Below are 20650 nucleotides of genomic sequence, written 5' to 3'. Positions count from 1 at the left end.
CATATCCTTTTTGTTTGATCATTTAAGTATCAACCTTTAGTGTGCCCTTTAAACATGAGGTTAAAGGCCTAGTTTAAGTATCAACCTATAGTGTGCCCCTTTAAACATGAGATTAAAGGCGTAGTTTAAGTATCAATCTATAGTGTGCCCCTTTAAACATGAGGTTAAAGGCCTCGTTTAAGTATCAACCTATAGTGTGCCCCTTTAAACATGAGGTTAAAGGCCTAGTTTAAGGAATGTTTGGCATAACAATCCCATGCTGTGCATCTCCTGCTAATTGCACTGATGACACAGTCGATGCCAATTTCCTGTTTATTTGTTTATATGGCTCAGGGCCATTTAGGGTCCATTTCTATAATAAAACCTCCAAAACTGCACAGCAGGATATACAGATCAGAGATCTGATAAGATAATTAGGCAACTAGATTAAGATCAATACACAAAGGTTGTGTACAATACACAGGGGTTTTGTTTGGGGGGGGTGGGGGTGGGGGGCAATTATAGAAGGATTATACTAGGCCTTAGAACAGAAACAAACACTGGCATATGTCACACACATTTATTTCGATCACATTTTATCTAACAACTTTGCTAATTCACTTGGGGATTTGACTAGCCTAGCGCCTTTCCTAGCTGTCTGTATTTGTATCAATGGTTCGTGTTTAGACTTCGTTGTATCGGTGTCAAATCTTGCTCGTAATTTAACATTAATGTCTGGACGTTCACTAGTACTGGGTAATACTGGTTCACTACACGTTTTCAAGTCACTGTCTTGTACAACTTTGACATTTGGTTTTTGTCCTAGGAGTAGCAGTATGTTGTCCACGGTGGTGAATAAGTCAGCTTCAAATTTGTTCATGCGTCTGAAAAGAGAAACAAGAGTTATGTACCTTGTTAAACATGTACACAAGTTGTCCTTGGTTACACTTGCACTTGGGAAAATGTGAAACTATTGGATAATTCTACAGTCGAACCCCGTTGGCTTGAATTCCAAGAGATCGGCGAAAAAAACTCGAGCCTCAGAAAAATTCGACCCAAGCGGTTATTCTTGCCTTGAGTTGAAATAAACGGTCCTTAAAATTTAGTTCGAGCCAACGAGGATTTCGAGCCAAGCGAGTTCGAGCCAACGGGCTTCGACTGTATTTCAAATGCTTAAGTTTTGACGCCAACGCCGTCGCAACGCCAACGCCACCACCACCAACGGTATGACATATTACGTCGTTTAGTTTTCTTTGAAAATGAGTCGAGCAAGCAAGATAATCAACCGCTATTAACTTCAATAAAAATCGCAAGGAACCTGATATTATTGGCGCACATATTGAAATATTAACACATTACACGATCGTTGTAAAACGATTCCTTCTCTAAGTACTTTTCTTCAATTCATTAAGAACAACAGTAATATTTAGGTTGTCTGGTTAGCCCAGTGGATAGTGCACTTGCTTCTCACCAAGACGGCTCGGATTCGATTCCCTGCCTGGACGAATGTGAGTTTGGTTAGTGGTCACCGTGTCGGACAAGTGGGTTGTCTCCGGGTACTCCGGTAGCCACAACAACACAAGACCACACTCTCGCGCAACATCGTGCCAACAAGAGTAACTTAGTAAAAGTAATCACAACTTTCTTCAAATAAAATATATAATGTTTAACCTAAAAAGAGGTTAGAACTGAAGCCGAACTCCGTTTTAGTTAACGGCCGACATAATTATGTAAATGGTATATGGCGTTGAACTGCAAAGCTCAGTGATATATTGACGTTGGGTACATTACTGAAGAGTTGATTTATAGTTTTATACAGATAACCAAGATTTCCATTTGGAACTCCTTGGCCATTTTCCATCGAAAACGACCTCGGATGTATGCCGGTACATCAGTAGAAACAGTCCGAAAAATATAGAAAAGTATTAATTCATTCTAGTGTCTTAACGTGTATTGTGTACTATTAAGTTTAAATTGATTGCCATTGAACTGTATTATTGCATTAATGATGATAACTCCCAACACTAAAGTCATAACGTTTAACTGCTAAATTGAAATAACTACGCGATCTACTTTTACTTTTTAAACCGTCCATATACATCCGAGGTTATTTTCGACGGAAAATGGCCGAGGAGTTCCGAATGCTATATTTGCTCTGTATTTCTAAGTCTAAATAGACTGCAATTGAATTGTATTACTTCATAGATAATAATGATTCCCAAGAGTAAAGTCATAACGTTTAACTACTAAATTGAAATTACTACCCGATCTACTTGTACTTGTACATGGTAAACCGTCCATATTCAACCGAGGTTGTTTTTCGATGGAAATTGGCCGAGGAGTACCGATGAGTTCCGATGAGTTCCGAATGCTATATGTGCTTTGTATTACTAAGTCTAAATTGACCGCCATTAAACTGTATTATTTTATGAATAGTTATGATTTCCAAGAGTAAAGTCATTAAGATTTCTTTTAATTGATATTACTACGCGATCTACTTGTACATTATAAACCGTGCATATACATCCGAGGTTGTTTCTCGATGGTAAATGGCCGAAGAGTTCCGAGGAGTTCCGTATGCTATGATGCCCTTAGAAAAACAAGGGAGGTCTTACGCAGATAAATGATCCAGTTTATGCTCTATATCCACCATATTCTGTGTGTCCTCTTGGTCCTCTTTGTCACCGAAAATTGGTGGATGTCCCCAGGAAAACCTGTTCCCCGAGCTGCTCATGGATTTTGGCGTATACGAAGTGGCTAAAAGAGTAAATAGAGAGCTTGAATTTCGACAGATACATATACCGATATAATATTAGCAATATTATGGCGATTTTGTAAGTGGGGGAATTTGTGGCCACGTAACTATTAAGAGAGGAAACGCCTGTCATAAAGGCTACTATTTTATTTCGGTACATAAATCATATATCCTTTTTGTTTTTTGATTCTTAAAGTCAAATGAGTTAAACATGATAATGCTATCATTATATGATATGTTATTATATTATATATATATATGATATGTTATTATATTATATATATATATGATATGTTATTATAGTATATATATATATGATATGTTATTATATTATATATATATATATATGATATGTTATTATATTATATATATATATGATATGTTATTATATTATATATATATATATGATATGTTATTAGATTAAATGGGTACAGTAAAGGTCGATGCAAAACATATCATATAATATCATATAATATAATAACATAATATATATATAATTATATTATTATTATTATTATTATTATTATTATATTATTATATTATATATATATTATGTTATTATATTATATGATATTATATGATATGTTTTGCATCGACCTTTACTGTACCCATTTAATCTATAGTGTGCCAATTTAACGTACATTGTTCACGTTTTACATATATTGTGTCCCTTTAACATATATTGTGTCCATTAACATATATTGTGTCCATTAACATATATTGTGTCCATTAACATATATTGTGTCCCTTTCATATATATCGTGCCCGTTAACAAATATTGTGTCCCTTTCACATATATCGTGCCCTTTCACATATATCGTGCCCTTTCACATATATCGTGCCATTTTAACATATATTGTGTCCCTTTAACATATATTGTGCACCTGTTACATATAGTGTGTCTCTTAAACATATGCTATGCCCCTTGTCGCATATATTGTGCCCTTCAACATATAATGTGCTCCTTTTAAACGAAATAGCAACATACCGGTGGAAACTTCTGGGGACAGGTCTGTCTTAATATTTTTCTGGTTATCTTTCCTCTTCTTCTTCTTTTGTCTACTTTCAAGTTGATTATCATCGTGGGTCGCCTCCCTTCGGTCTTCAAAATCCCTGTAAGAAAACAGACAAGTTGTAAACTAGTTTAAAGGCAACCAAATTCATTTTTTAAAGAAATATATCGTTCACGGTTTATAGGGTCATACATGTATCGACATTTATTACTGCATTTGAAATGTGAAATAAATGCTTGTAGCAATAGTTCCGATTAGCTCTATTTTACCGAAAAGCGTTAGGAACTTTGTTGAAAATTGATTCATTTTAAGCTTGGATGTACTAAATTCTGTGAATCGGAGAATCGGTTTCTGTTCATTAAAGGTCAGTCAAATAATTCAATTTCAACAACTTGTTGCCAACGTTTAATCTGTGAACGAGTCCATTTATGTCACCAAGTTCATTCCTGTTTCGCTGAATGTTCCAAGGCGGTAACTCAGGCGTCATTTCATACAAATGATACTTAAATATAACGCGCCTCCAAAATGAATGGCGCAACGCCATTGGTCCAGGACTGGTCACGCGGTGATCCCACATTTTTGATATTGGGTCCCTTAACTTTACTTCGTTCCAAAGCGGCATCTGTTTTCCGATTCGAATAATTAAATTAAACGTTTCCAACAAGTGTTGGCGTCTTGATCAATGTAAACAGCTGGCGATGCGATATATACGTTACGGGGTTTGTGGGTGGCCAAAACAGAATACACGGAGTGCAGTTAACCATATTCTGGTTCGAGCATTAGGTTTTCTTTGCCCCATACAAATCATATCGGGTAACATATTTATCTTGAACTTATAATATATTATCAGTAATACAATTTTATGATAGTGTGGAGCCTTGAAGTGCCTCTCAGACCTTGTAACATTTGCCATTTTTGACGCTGGTGAAATACAAAGCTCCCTTAAATTGAATAAATGTTACCAACCTGTTTATGTCCGTGTACGCCTGTTCAGGGGATATCTCAAGGCGATGGGTACCGCGATCATCGTCCGTTTGAGATGCGCTGTGTTTCCTCCGCCTATGATGCGCTAGAAAAAAACCCCATGAAGTTAGTATAATGTACCCTGCAAATGTCAATACAAAGAGAGAAAGTTCAGGAGAAATCTTCGAGAACCTGTTAAAGTCAATGTCAGTTTGTTAAGAAAAATCTTGAATCTGTACAGGTCCATGTAAGCTTGTTCAGGATAAACAGGAATTGCAATAAAATTAATTCTTATGTCGTTATCGAATACAGCCCCTGGAAAAACATGAACCATGAAAGCCATGACATTATCAACGTTTCAAATACCTGACTCATTTGACGATCTATCTGCTCCTCGCCTAGACTGTAAAGTCGGACGTTTCTGGCGAATAAATCGTAGCTTTTCCTCATCTATCCGTGACTTTCGTTTTGTTTCATAAAGCGTTCCCTGCAAACCAATATTTTGATGTATTAATTTTCTCCATTCATTATAGGTGAGGACATGAATGTTTGATTAAGGTTTGGTCGCATTTTTTTTCGAGCGTCCATGTTCTATGAATGCAGGAGGACAAACAAACACAACCGTTCATGTGTAATATTTCCATCCTGCGTTCGTCAAGCATAAACAAACGAAAATGCAATCAAAGTAGTAATTATATATCTTGTTTATAATTTGGTTACCAATTTTAATGAATCACATTTTACTAATACGCAATCGACTATATAGTTTAGTCGGTTTGAAATAATATCCGATAGTTATATATAACTTCGTGTAATATTGGTAAATGACGTAACGCTAATATATACAGAGAATATAACCCTTTGCTATTTTTACAATGAGGAATTCAAATTTATAAAATGCGACTAAGGGAATGATAATTCTAGTTTAAACAATCGGAATACTTCGGCCATTATCAAACATATATGCATATCCGGAAGCTTGCCGGGGATGGCCGAGTTGTTATGGTTGCTGTTTTAAAATTCCGCAGTTAACATTATTTATTTTTAAATATTGAATTTTCGGTGATGACCTGAATAATGTTCACTCGACATTAATAATATATTGAATTTCTAATAAAAATGTAAAAATAAGCGAAGCATATAAGTATCGTTTATTAATAAAGTGATAAAAGAAAGACAATTTACCCTTTTTAAGTTAAACGTGACCTGTATCTTCTTCATAAATTCTTCAGCAAACTCCGGGTACGAGCGAAGAGTGTCTTTCAGATCAGAAATGTCGATCTTGTTGATATCACAATAAGTTAACGCCCGGACGAAGTAAAGAGACTTTCCGCTAGTGCTAAGTTCCTCCAAATCTCCGCCGAAGATATCATCTTTACCTGAAAAGTAATTTTAAAAATATAATCCAAGATTCGGATAAAGTTAGCGCAAGGACAAAGTAAAGCGACTTTCCGCTAGTGCTTAGTTTATCTAAATCCCCGTCGACGATGTCGTCTTTACCTTAAAAATGTAAACGTACAATTAAATATATGACGAGTTACGATGAAAACTACGATAGAGTAAGCACTCGGACAAAGTATAGGGACTTTCCGCTTGTACCCAGTTCCTCTAAATCTCCGCCGAATATGTCGTCTTTACCTTAAAAATGTAAACGTACAATTAAATGACGAGTTACGATGAAAACTACGATATAGTAAGCACTCGGACAAAGTATAGGGACTTTCCGCTTGTACCCAGTTCCTCTAAATCTCCGCCGAATAAGTCGTCTTTACCTGCATAGAAACTATACTATGGTGAGATACGAACTATTGCAGCATCAGTTTATTTTACAATACGCTCCTTCGAGTTGGTCTGTATCTCAGTCGAAAATCTCGTCTTAACCTTCAATGTTAATTTAAATTATTATGAGATACGAATTCTTCCTCCAACAAGATCTCGTCTTAACCTTCAATGTTAATTTAAATTATTATGAGATACGAATTCTTTCTCCAACAATATGTTACGTTAGGTTAAGCATGTTCCTTCAAATCTCCGCCGAAGATGTCATCTTTACCTTAAAAGTGAATTTAAAAATGAGATACAAACTCTTCCGGTACCCAGTATCTTACAATAGGTTAGACGAGTTCGTCTGAATATTCATCGAATATCTTGTCCTTCCCATAAAAGTAAATTAAAAATAAATAAATAATGGGAATCAGACTGTTCCTGCATCAAAATGTTTTATTACATTAGGTGAGTTCGTCTGAATTGCCGCCGAATATCTCGTCTTTTGCTTAATAGTGAATCAAAATATGAAGAGATACGAACTACAATACGATAGGGTTAACGCCTGGGCAAATAAAGTGATTTCCCACTAGTGTTTATTTCCTCTAGATCTCCGCCGAAGATATCGGCTTTATCTCAAATGTGAATGAAAACTATTATGAGATGCGAAGAAAGCTCCGATAGGGTTTAGCGCCAGAGCAAAATAAAGTGATTTCCCATTAGTTCTGAGTTGCTCCAAATATTCCCCGAAGATGTCGTCTTAACCTTAAAAAGTTAAAAGTAAACAAAAAACATGACGAAATACGAAGAAAGCTACGATAGAATTAGCGCCAGGACATCTAGTTCATTTCGCTAATTCCTCTAAATCTCCGCCGAAGATGTCGTCGTTACCTTAAAAGAAATTTAAAAATATTAGAAGATACGAAAAAGGTAACGATAAGGTAAGCGCTCAGACAAAGTAAAGGGACTTTTCACTAGTGCTAAGTTCCGCTGAATCTCCACCGAAGATCTCTTCTTTACCATAAAAAGTTAAAAGTAAATTAAACGTATGATGCGATTCGCAAACTGTTTCATTCGGGTAAGCGCTAGGACACCGTAAAGTATTTTTCGCTAGTGCTGATTTCCGCTAAATTTAGGCCGAAGACATCGTCTTACCTTAAAATAAATAAAACTATGGTGAGATACAAACTACGTTACGATAGGGTTAGCGTCAGGGCAAAAAAGTGATTTCCCACAAAGCAGAGCTTAGCTTGTGTAAATCGCCGCCGAAGATATTGTTTTTATCTCATATGTGAATTAAAATTATGATGAGCTACGAACAAGGTAAGGGTAAGATAAGCGCCGAAGATGCTTTTTACCTTATATGTAAATTAAAAATATGATGAAATACAAACTCTTTCTGCGCCAGTAAGATACAAAAGGTTAAGCAATCGAACAAATGAAAAGGATTTCTCTCTATTGCGGACAATGAAATATACAGTGTGCCCCCTTTAAAGGCAAATGCTCTCAAACACTTATAACATACCCAATATGGCCATGACGGAGTTATCCTTCAGTATCTCGATGGACCCTCGGGCCATGAAGTATATGGAAGTGAGGATATCCCCGGGATGTATCAATGTGTCGCCAGGCGGGGCGTGGGTTGTCTTGAATTGCATAGATAGCGCACGTAAACACCCTGAAATTCAAAGGTTTAGAAATGGATAGCGTGCATAATCACCCTGAAATTAAGAGGTTGTTTTGCACAGTGCACGTGAACACCCTGAAATTCAGAGATTTCTTTTTTTTAAAAATAACCTACAAGCAGTAGAATAATAAATGTAACGCTGATTTTAATATCGTATTTCTTTTAAGCACAATATATTACATTTCAAGTTAATGTCTTGAATTGAAAAGACAAAGCCCTTTCACACACTGAAATTAAAGTTTTAAAATCACTTATAAACAACAGAGGTTGAAGGGTCGATCCCCACAAGGGGTACCTTCTCATGTACTTTCAAAATGGACACCAGTACTAGTTTTTACCCATAATGGACTCGAACGTGATCTTATAATCTCTAAAGTTAAGTCCCAATCGTGCTAAAAGAAATAAGTATAAACTTTACAGTAATTTATGCATGTTACACATAAAATCATAAATATTTTAAATGCCATCAGTTATATTTAAAACAAGAGAGAGAATAATATAAATCATGCTATCTTTGAACAACATGCAGACTTGGACGTTGACTTCAATCTAACTGACACCGTCTTATAGGATGGAACAACTTTTAAACAATATAAACAGGATGGTTGTTAAGTACTTCCAACGACACAATCCACCAATGAAGAATGTAAGCATACCTGTGGACGCTTTCTGGAAGGCAGAACAGTTATTCAGCAGGTTCCGATTTAGATGGAGACATATGTCCGCCTGGAGGCACTCAGGAAAGCCCTTCAACACCTAAAACATAGCGGTATATGTGTCGTACTCGGTTAAAGACAAAAGGTATGGCATTTCACTATAAAGTGAGAGGAATTGTTTCTTAGAGTAAGCCTTGAAATATCATTGGATTTAAAAATGTGGCTTGCTTTTCATCATTCAGCAAAGAAGACTTATGGTCTTCAACACCCTAAAACGGTATATGTGTCGTACCCCGTTAAAGATAATTGCCATACAAATGACATATATAATTTAATATCTGTTTTATTTCGGCAAGAAAGGCTCCATTCACTCTATACTTCATAATACAATATTCGAGCAAATATCAACATTAGTTGAAGGATTAAAACTGTTAGTACATCAGTTTTAACACTCCTAATGATTTACCACACTTCATTTCGTATTTTTATTTCGTAAAAGTGCATTCAACAAATCATAAACGTATCCATTTAAGGGTACCATTCAATGCACATATAGTTTTTAGTAACAACGATCTTACTGAGTTCATATCGATCCCGTTCGTATAGGACCATGCGTGTTGGAAAGACTCCTGCAGTCGGCTTGCCAGGTTTTTAGGAAGGTGATGGAAATTGATGAAATCCTTAATAGATTGCATCTTCTCGTGATATTCGTCTGTACCCTGGTAGATTCGTAACATGATGGACGAAACGTTACCAAATATGGCGGCGCTCAGAAGTGCTGTAACAAAAAAATAAACATAATTTTGAATCCGTCCGTCCCAAAGTCGATTTGTATTATTCTGGATGAAAATTTACCAAAAATGGCAGGGGTCAGAAGAGCTGTAAAAATGTGTCATATTTTTTTACGAAGTTACTGTTTTGTTTCCTCGTGGAACTCGTCCATAACCTGGTAAGTTCGTTTCATGCGTGACGAAACGCTCCCAATGACGACAGCGCTCAAAGATGCTGTAACAAAATATTAAAAATTAATTGAACCTATCCGTACCTCCGTAGATTTGTTACACTCTTTAAGAAAGTTTGTCCAATATAGCAGCGCTCGAATGTACTATAATCATTACAAATTTATTGTATTGTTTCGTGTACCGCGTCCATACCCTGGTAGATTCGTAACATAATGGACGAAACGTTATGAAAATGGCGGCACTCACAAGTGCTGTCATAAATTATGCTATAATTATCACAAATTAATTTCATCTGCTCTTGGTACTCATCCGTGCCCATTTATATTAATAGTATGATAAGCGAGATGCAACAAAAGAATATGGCAGCGCTCCGAAGTAAGGTAACACAACATGCTAGAGGGAAGGTCATATCAAATTAAACTCTTATCCGGAAATATAATCGTGTGTGTTTTGTAACAACTTAAGATTAATGACTTATAAAAAATGTGTGCGCAACTGATCCAATCCTAGAACGAATCAATCATTGGACTAAAGTTATTGAATTTTCAACGTTACCTATGCAAATAAGAACTTAGATCAGCTGAAAAATAGTTGCTCATAAGCTTTTGCAGTATTCAATAAATATAATTCTTATCCTTATCCTTAGATATGTGTTAGTTATTCCATTCAGTCTATTGGCCAGTTATTTATACAGTCCAATCAAACACCCAAGGTCTGCTGTTAAGCGTAAGCTTTACCTAATTTGGGCATTGAGTACGACCCAATGCCATTAATATTTGTTTCTCCACGTTATATAAAGCTATGTTTTATTTTTTTTCTAAACCGCGTATGTCCGAAAATTATTTAACATCTTATTAAAAGCCAGTAAAGGTCCCTGACAGGTATTATTTTCATAACATTTTGTTGCATGAAAACACATATTTAAATGAGCATATAAATGAAAAGGTTTACATAATATTTGAAACAATTATTATAAAATCATGCACGAGGGTCAGGCCACGAGTTTTACCAACATCAGTTACTGATCTCTCCCAAGGACCAACTATTAAAGGCACACACTATGTATTAAAGCAAACATATTTATCAGTTTTGTTTTTTATTTAAATGCATTATCATGTTAAACTCATTGGATATTTATAAAATGATAAAAAACGCATATAATATAGGTACAGATAAAAAATATAAGCGATATTTTGGCGCTTTTAAAACTGGAGAATTTGTGACCACGTAGCCATTAATTAAAAAAAAAAAAACATATTTATTTTTTTATCTGTATATAAAGCATATGCTTTTGTTTGGTTTAAATAATTTAAGTCAAACGATTCAAACTTGAAAATAAAATAAATTGAAATGCTTTTTTTTGCATCATCAATATTGTACGCCTTTAAGATAGCCGGTCAAATTTCTGCGTTTAATGTTGCTTTCCTTATGAATAAGCTGTTGGATCCCATGTAGCCAATCAACATGGCAGCTATTTTGAACAGGATTTCCTGTTATAAAGCACATAGCTTTTTTTACCAAATAAATCATTCCCCCTGGAGTGCATAAACTATTTGTTGGTGGTCGCTAATAAATCACATGCCAATCAATGTGACATATTATGAGAATAAAAGGAATCAAAGAGGAATACAATAAATGAATGTCTTAGTTTTCCTATGAATAATACTTTATTTTGATTGACATAAATCTTATCGCAGATTTTACCACGGATTTCGGGATCTGGCTATAAATTCAGTTGGAAAATAAATCGTTATGGAAACCACTGGTGATAAAAATAAAAGTAACTTAGGTATAAAAAATCATATCGCCGTTTTTTTTTATATTGATAGTCCAGGCCCCAATGTCACAAACGTATTCAAGTGAAATCTCAATCTCAACTCTTTTTGTCACATTACATAAAAAGTTATTAAAATCAGGGTATGATTCAAATCATTGCATATTTTTATACTCGTCTGTTTGAAATTTACTCGTATATTGTGTTTACAATATTGTTTTTTGTCAATATTTCAAAGAACACTAATTTTAGAGCGAGAGCATACTTTAAAAACACAATTGAAAAAAACAGCAAACTTCCAATTGTGTTTAAATTTCATTTTTGACTGTAGAATAAAATAATAATGTATATGTTGATGATTATATATTTGCAATTGGCCGACTTCCCTTAAGGCAATGTTCTATTTGTCATTGTAAAAACAGCAAAACTCACATCCTAACATCATGGCAAATATCGAAAAGATCTTCTCAGCGTTGGTGTTGGGTGATATATTCCCAAATCCGATACTGGTCAGAGATGTGAAGGTGAAATATAGGGCGGTGATGTAGGTGGTTTTGATGCTTGGTCCACTTGTGGTGTCATTAATGCTGTATGGTTCGTTCAATTGGTCAGCTAGTGTGTCGAGCCAACCTGAAAGATAGAGTATTTGGGTTGTGTTAAAGCATAGGTGAACTAAACTAGGGCGATGCTATAGGTGGTCTAAATGCTTGGACCACATGTGTCGTAAGTGCTGTCGTTCATATAGTTTGCTAATGTGTCGAGCCAACCTGAAGTATAAAGTACGTCAGTTGTGTTTAAGTAAATATAAAGTATAGGGTAGTGATATTCAAGGTTTTGTTTATTGGTTCAATGAGTGTCGTTAATGTTGCAAGGTTCTTTCAGTTGGTCATTCAGCTCGTGTGCCTAGCTATTCTGAAATAAAGTCATAATATCAGTTTAGTTAAACATTGAAATAAAGAGCATTGGCGTAAATGGTTTTAATGTTTGGTTCAGTCGAAGTGTCGTTTATTATGTATGGTCCGTTCTAGTGGTCGGCTAGCGTGTCGAGCCAACCTAGAACACAAAATGTATCGGTTGGAATACGTCGTCGTGATGAATTGGGCTGTAATGTTGGCTGGTTTTGTTGTCGTCACTAATTATTGTTGCATGCAATGTGCAATAACATAATGGAAACTGATGGGACAGGCTCAGTAGACAAAAATTAAATCAATATACGGTTTAAAGGCACAAGGATCCAGGTCAATCTAACATCAAATACCAAATAGCAAACACAGCCCTGCAAGACAACATACATTAGACAACTATCAAAATGTCGTCATAAATAAATATCGGGGTACCAACCTTGGCACGTTCAATGAGGTAATAGTAAGATGACATGAATTCAAATCTTAATAATTTAGAATTGGCGCAGTGTGCTTATCGGATTAGTGGCAGTGGGCGGACCTTAAGACACGCGAGTAAGTAGAAATTTTTAATGATCAAGCCTAGTTCTTAATGATGCCTATCTGCAATTTTATTATCTGTAAATGAATTCTAAATATAAGTAAAACCTCACTTGAGGTTAAAACCAGTAAAAGAGACCTCAAATTCAATCTTGCTAATCTATCGACGAAGAATATCTATCAAAAGAGAAAATACGAGTACACATCACGCAATCACTGAATAACGTTCGACTTTAAACATTTTATAGTTATCAGAAAATGCTATCTTTTCTACGGAGAAACTTGAGACCATCATTGTACAAACCACGAACCTATTTTGTCTTTTAGATGCGGTCTCTCCCAGTATGCTATGGCGTAGAAGACACAGGCTAGCCAATGACCGACCAAGGAGAATGTCACCATCAACAGGAGTAGAACGGCAGCCCCGTATTCGGCGAACTGCTCGATCCTTCGTATAACCCTTAGTAGTCTCAGGAGACGGGCGGTCTTAAGGATGCCGGCTATAGTCATAGTCTAAAAAATAAAAGCAAGAACTAGCATTTGTCTAGCCTTTAGAATTAAGGAGTTAACGCAATGATAAATATGTAGAATTGGACTTTGGCTACACTCAATGTTTGAATGAAACATGAACATGTCCCTTAACAAGTGGGGACATCGGCAAAGTGATCTACTAACTGCTCCGTATAACCCTTATAAGTCACAGCAGACAGGCGGTCTTAAGGATGACGGTTTTGCATAGTCTGAAAATAAAAGCAAGGTTATCACCTGTCAAGCCTTTTGAATTCTGTCTGAAAATAAAAGTAAGAACTATTACCAGCCTAGCTTTTGGTAGACAAGCAGATGATTTAGGAAACAAGATGCAGACTATGACAACGGCTAGAAACAATGTCTGAATAAAATATAAAACTCTCCTACGAACTGTTCGTTCCACTGTATAACACTTAGAAGTGGTAGGAGATCGGCAGTCTAGAGAAAACCGACCGTCAAAGTAAGGCATGTGTCTTTAATGTATAGGCTGATGACATTGCCTGCATATGACGCTATAGTAACTACACCATGTTAAGAATAACTATCGTGAGACGTGTTGACTTTTCTATTACTGTTCATGTCTTACATGTAATACAGATGTTCAATGACAGCTCTGAAAGCGTTGAAAGGCTGTACGCGCGACAAGTGTGATTTTACCTTTTTTTTACAATTCTCTCCTTTAATACAGACAATAATGATCGATTACCCTTGGTTACTCGCCAAGATTTATTTAAAACTCTTCGGCTTGCTTTAAAATTCACATTAACGTTGCAATCTTACGAACGTATTTAAATAAAGTGATATTTTAATTCGCACTACTTTTAACACCAAACGTACCATTGTGTAACCCCGCGCATTAAATCTTTTAGTAATACATGTCATGTCAAAATGAGAATCTCACAATACCTATTTCGGTTTGCGGTACTGCGGCCTACAGCCTTAAACAAGCCTGAATGACTGAATGGCAAATATGTTAAGGATGAAACCAACAAAAGTTTTAATTTGAACGTTGTAATACTAATAAGACAAATCGTTTTCCGGATGACCCTAAGACGGTTCATAAATCAGCCATTTGCCATTTTTCAAATATATAGAAGCTAAATAATAAATAGTATGACCATTTGTACGTCTCTCTTTGCCAATGGAGTCCGCAGTTGAAGGGCGGATTTAAGTAAACATATACATGTTATACTAAAATAAAGGGCATTATTGTTATTTAGCTGCAGTAGCATTTTTTTTTCAAGTCAACGACCTAATTACGGGTCGCGTACTTAAACAGTTTTATTTGCTTGTTTTGTGCTGTTCTTATTTCCCTCGGCGAGGCAATTTCTAGAAGGAATAACCTGGGAAATATTGTTCTGACTCAATTTTCATTACTTATTTAATTTATTTGTTTAATTGCAAGCCAAATCGAGAGACATGTTCGTGAATTTCAATGTAATCTATTTATCTCTCCAGTGTGCTAAGGCCAGAAAAAGTGTGTCTTCTGGTTCTGGTTTCCCGACAATCCCGGCGCCGACCCTGCAGTTTTTTTCTTTAGTTCATTGGTATCAGTTTAAAGAGTTTGTATGTGTGTTTTTATGTGTAGTTTAATAATCTTTATACTGATAAATATTGATATACTGATTACTTTAATGTAATGATGACAAAACCGTTCTTACATAAAGTCTACTAAAAATAAATGAAACTACCCTACATTTCCTACCAATTTTGGACAAGATGCAACCTTAACCATACAAAATTTGTTTAAGGCCTAAGCAATGATGAGCATTAAGCAATATTGGTGACAGGACTTGAAGGGCATCGCGCCAATATCTTTGTAATAAAAATCTACGAGGCCATATGATGTCTTTAGGGTGAATTCAATATCATTGCATCTAACAATCGTTTTTATCCCTAAGCTCCAACGATTAGTAGATGCGGCAATAATTTGAACTGCTACACGTTTGGAAACATCGTTAATTTGTTTTTTATTCAAAATTGCCTGAGTATAAGTCAAAGAACGATGAAATGAGATGCCGCGATTCTCTTGAATTAGTTTGAAACAAAATTGTTAATTTATACAAGATATTTCAATAATAAATTACTTTGACAAAAAATAATAAAATCATATAGAAATACAAAACTTCAAATAGCTAATAAAAACCCTATCAAGACTGGACACAAGATCTTAGCTATGTTATTATAATCTCCGAAATAGGCTGATGGCTAAAGTATAAGAGGAAAATACAGTAAGTATCGACATGGTAGTAATAAAACAAGGTTAATTACAGATACAAGCCGAGTATTTGAACATTTAAGAAAATGTCCTTAAGAGGCACAAAACAAGAGCCCAAACAAAAAAGTATGAATAAAGGTAAAAAAATAACGATAAGGATATTGTTGTTTTGAATGTTAACAAATATGCTCAAGCTGAATAAAAAAACAAACAATGATGTTTGCGGCAATTGAATTGAACACGGGTTGGAAATTGTTCGTAAAAAAGAAATCTCCATCCTGATCTGCATTATATAGCTGATCCTTATAACTCTGATGAGCTCTTATCAAAGCAGGGCAGACACACAAACTGAAGAGAAACTCGTCTAGATTGTTTGAAATGATAATCTCTGCGATCCAATGATGACCTGAGGAGGAAATTAAATACCAATGGATCACACCGTCGTTTATATGATCTAAAGAATGAGAACAAATTTAATTCGAAAACTGATGATTCCTCTTTACGAATGCATGTTTGAGGAAACGTTTTCTAAACATAAAAAAATGAAACTAGAAATGTGTCATAAAGATGCCTTTACGCCCTTGTAACAAAGGCAAGTTCATTATTCCGTCCTTAGTCGATTAATATACAGATAATGCAAATGGCATTATATTGTAATCGTTTGTCATTGTTTTTTTTACCTAATTCATGATATATTATATTAATTACTGTCGTGTAATTTCATTATTAATTCCTTTTGTCTAAACTTACATCTATTGAAAATAATATCACACCGCCCCTTTTCGGGCCCGCGCCAAATATATCACACAATAAGTTATTCAATATACAGTATGAATGTATCAATAAAACTAAAACGAGAATATTTGGATTACCGTTAAATTTTAAGTAGGCTTGTCCCGGGAGGTATCATTATGTTATTTTTTGTTCTCTTATTATTATTATTTGTTAACAAGATAAATGACTGGAAAATTAATTACGTGCCCATAACAACTCATTTGTCAATGAATAGAAAATTGCAAAAAGAAAACACCATTAAAAATATTCCTCAACACATGTGATATCAAAATAACGGAGGAACTCGGCTCAAACGCTGAGACAATATCCGAGATCTGGTACTGTTTAAAGGATGAAATACAGTAGCATTGAATCTGGCCGTCGATAGAATCTCTTTACCATAACAATTAAAAACGTCGCTATGATAAGTAGAGAACTGCAATACGTCTTCATTTAATCTTTCAAAAGTGTCTGAGTATAGTATGAATTGAAAGTTAATAAATATTTATGAGATGAACATAAAAAACAATTTGACACTTTACGAATAACTTGAACACTAGTTGATTGATTGGAAATAAGAATTCCTGATCTGCACTGCAATACCTAACTTATCCGAATATATGATGTGCTTTTGTCAATACTGAAGACAACACTTGAAGAGGGACTTGTCTCGAACTGTGTACAGATTATCTCCAAGATCAGATGATGTCTGGAGGAGGAAATGAAATAGTATCGAATGGCACCAACGTTTGTATATCTAGACATTGGTATTAGCTAAAACACGTTTATATGGTTTGAACTTTCCAATATAATTATACAAATAACCTTCCGTGATATTTTAATCGTTTGACATGACTTTTTTGTATCTATTTAGAAATAGGAAATCTCCATCCTGATTTGCATTGCTATACCTAACTTATCCGAATATCTGATTAGTACTTGTCAAGATGAAGAAAATCTTCGAGATCAGTTGATGTCTGCGGAGGAAATTAATAAAGGATTAAATCAGACTTTTGTATGTTTTCCAGACTGAGGCCTTCATTTTTTTTTGTTTCAGGTAACATTCCCAAAGTTATTAAAGTAGGCAGATATTTTTTTCCAAATATTCTTTGTCAAGATCCTTTTCTTGCAAATAACACTGTTTCTTGGAAATGCAACTGACATATTGCTGTTGTTATGGAGTTTCATTCTTTGTCAAAAACTTATGACAGTTGATGTTTAAATAAATCTGTGTTTAAGGCGGGAGGACAGTGTTTATTTTAAATACTCGGGTCGGTTATAGGGTAGGGTCAGGATACCCGAAACACACAATCTTTTGTCAGGCGTAAGTACTAGAAAAAAACGTTTGTATGGTTTGTACTTTCTGCAGAATGGCTGAAATATATTCTGAATTTCTAGTGTTTTGTTTCTCTTTTCGTATTAGATAACATCAATGTTTTGTTTTGGTTGTAAAATCATTGATGAGTGCAAGTGTCTGAATTTCCATATATAAAAGCTCCACCCAGACAGTTTGACAGTGTTGGCATTCGTTCTGATTTCCGTCTTAAAATCAGTTGATTTCAGCAATTCAATTCAATGCTTTCAATTTATGTCTTGACTGCAATGCAGATGAGACAGCTCTGAAAGCGTTGAAAGGCAGCATGCGCGACAAGTGTATTTTTTTTACAATTCTCTCCTTGAAGGGCAATAATGAACTATTCCCCTTGGTTTCCCACCAAGATTTATTTAAGACTGTTCGGCTTGCTTTCAAACTCTCACTAACGTTGCAATCTTTAGAACGTATTTAAATAAAATGGTAATTTAATTAGCACTTTCTTAAACCACATAAAACCAAACGTTCCATTTTGTAACAGTGGCACATAACTGCTTTAAACATATCACGTCAAAAAGTAGATCTCATGATACCTGATTTTGATTTTAGGTAATAAAGTCTGTAGGACTGCGGCCTACAGCCTCAAAACAAGTCTGATTGACTTAGCAAGTATGTCTAGGATGAAACCAACAACAGTTTCCATTTTAAAGTTGTAAAACTTAGAACATAAATCGTTTCCGAATGACTCTTAACGGTTCATAAAACAGCCATTTGCCAATTTTGAAATATATAGAAGCTAAATAACAAATAGCGACTCTCTTTGTTAATGGAATACGCAATTGGAGGGCGCATTAAAGTTTACATATACATGTATAAGTAAAATAAAGTACATATTTGTTATTCAGTAGCAGTTACATTTTAAGTACTTTATAAATCAAAGACCTAGTTACAGGCTGCATATTTAATTTGCCTATTTTGTGTTGTTCTTTTTTTCACTCGGCGACGCAATGTCTTGAAGGAATAACATGGGAATTCTTGTTTTGAATCAATTTTCATTACGCTTATTTAATTCATTTGTTTAATTGCCAGCCGAATCGAGAGACATGTTTGTGAATTTCAAAGTCATTTATTTATGTCTTCAGTGTGATAAGGCCCAAATAAAAATAATTCTGGTCAAGGTTACTCGACACAACAAAATAGGCGCCATTTTTATAGTCTTTTTATATAAAAATGAATGTGTGTTTTAACATGTAGTTTAAAGCTGTACCCTCACAGATTGACCGTTTTGACAAGTTTTTATTACTTTTTTGTATTAAATTTAGTCAATTTTGCGTAAATTACTGGAAACCAGTGATATAAGACTGCTGACAAAAGATCAGATTGCAGTTTTACATATTTACTGTTATGCGGAAAAACTTCATTTTTCTTAAAGCAAGAGCATGAATACTGATATACTTATTACTTAAACGTCATAACTCAATGATGCCAATAACGTTCTTATATAAAGCCTATTAAAAATTTCAGAAAAATGCCTTCGTAACCCACCTGTTTTGGGACAAAATGTAACCCTAACCATACAACATTTGTAGGCCTTAGGGGTGATGAACGTTTAGCAAAATTGGTGACACTGGAACACGATAACCTCAAACATGCGCCATCATTTATCAATAACCACAAAATTAAAAAAAATTAAAGCCTCGTTAAAGCATAGTATCCTTTAATATAACCAAGCTCGTGTTTAAATGGTCAAGATCAAACAAAGAGCATAATACACAAGGCTACGAGACTTAAAATGTGAATCAACTTTGAAAATATCGTTATCGGTAATGACAGGTGTGACCGATTTTGCACGGTAAATATTGGGGTAACCGCTTTTGCATGGTGAATGAAAACTATTAAAATAACTCACTGACGGATTTAAACAGATTTAACACTTTGAAAGGTTCGCCTGTACTCTTAAAAACTCTAACTAAAGGTCAAAGAACACTTACAACATATGTGATTTGAACGTAAACTTATATGCACAAGCTGAATAGAAAAAACCACAACGACATTTGCGGCACTTGAACACGGGTTAAAAATTGTTCATAAAAAGAAATGTCCATCCCGATCTGCATTAAATAGCTAATCCTAATAAATATGATGAGCTCTTATCAGGGCAGCGACACACAAAACTTGAAGAGAAACTCGTCTAGATTGTTTGAAATGATAATCTCCGGGATCCGATAATGTCCTGAGGAGGAAATTAAATTTGATCACAACGTCGTTTGTATCGCTAGACCTTAACAATTAGAAACGTTTAAAATCGAAAATTGATGATTTTACGTGTGCATGCCTGAAAACGAGATAAATGAAATGAAACTTTAAAGGAAATTTAATAATGAGCCTGTAACAATTCATTTGAATAGTAAATTGCGAAAACAACATTAAAAACTATTCCTACAAATGACGTATCAAAACTACGGAGGAACTCGGCCCAAACGCAGAGACAGTACTTTAATAAGTCCATGATATTATCCGAGATTAGATGTCTAGAGCCGTAAATGACGAAATTAAGTAGCATTGAATCAATAAGTAGAGAACTGCAAAATGTCTTCATTTAATCTTTTAAAAGTGCCTGAGTATAATCTGCATGGAAAGTAAATTAATATTTATGAGATGAACACTTTTGAATTTGACACTTTACGAATAACTTGTACACTAGTTAATTGATTGGAAATAAGAAATCCTGATCTGTACTGCTATATCCGAATATCTGATGAGCCTTTGTCAATACTGGAGACAACACTTGAAGAGGGACTTGTCTCGAACTTTGTACAGATA

General features: G+C 34.9%; 1 protein-coding gene across 1 annotated transcript in view; it reads right to left on the bottom strand.

Moving 5' to 3' along the window:
- Positions 1–568: 568 nt before the first annotated feature.
- LOC128221668 (potassium voltage-gated channel subfamily H member 7-like) overlaps positions 569–20650 on the bottom strand; it is a gene marked incomplete at its 5' end in the record, with an annotated part of 36124 nt that continues 16042 nt past the window's right edge. The window contains 11 exons of the mRNA XM_052930269.1: positions 569–863; positions 2595–2736; positions 3723–3847; positions 4714–4816; positions 5077–5197; positions 5896–6089; positions 8000–8152; positions 8818–8917; positions 9396–9595; positions 11986–12183; positions 13307–13508. Of these exons, the coding sequence (XP_052786229.1) occupies positions 569–863; positions 2595–2736; positions 3723–3847; positions 4714–4816; positions 5077–5197; positions 5896–6089; positions 8000–8152; positions 8818–8917; positions 9396–9595; positions 11986–12183; positions 13307–13508 (1833 nt within the window). The remainder of the gene's footprint in view (positions 864–2594; positions 2737–3722; positions 3848–4713; positions 4817–5076; positions 5198–5895; positions 6090–7999; positions 8153–8817; positions 8918–9395; positions 9596–11985; positions 12184–13306; positions 13509–20650) is intronic.

This window comes from Mya arenaria, chromosome 16, assembly GCF_026914265.1.
Source record: "Mya arenaria isolate MELC-2E11 chromosome 16, ASM2691426v1".
Classification (NCBI taxonomy): Eukaryota; Metazoa; Mollusca; class Bivalvia; order Myida; family Myidae; genus Mya; species Mya arenaria.
Note: the sequence above shows the minus strand (reverse complement) of the source record. Positions and strands in the feature narration are given on the sequence as shown.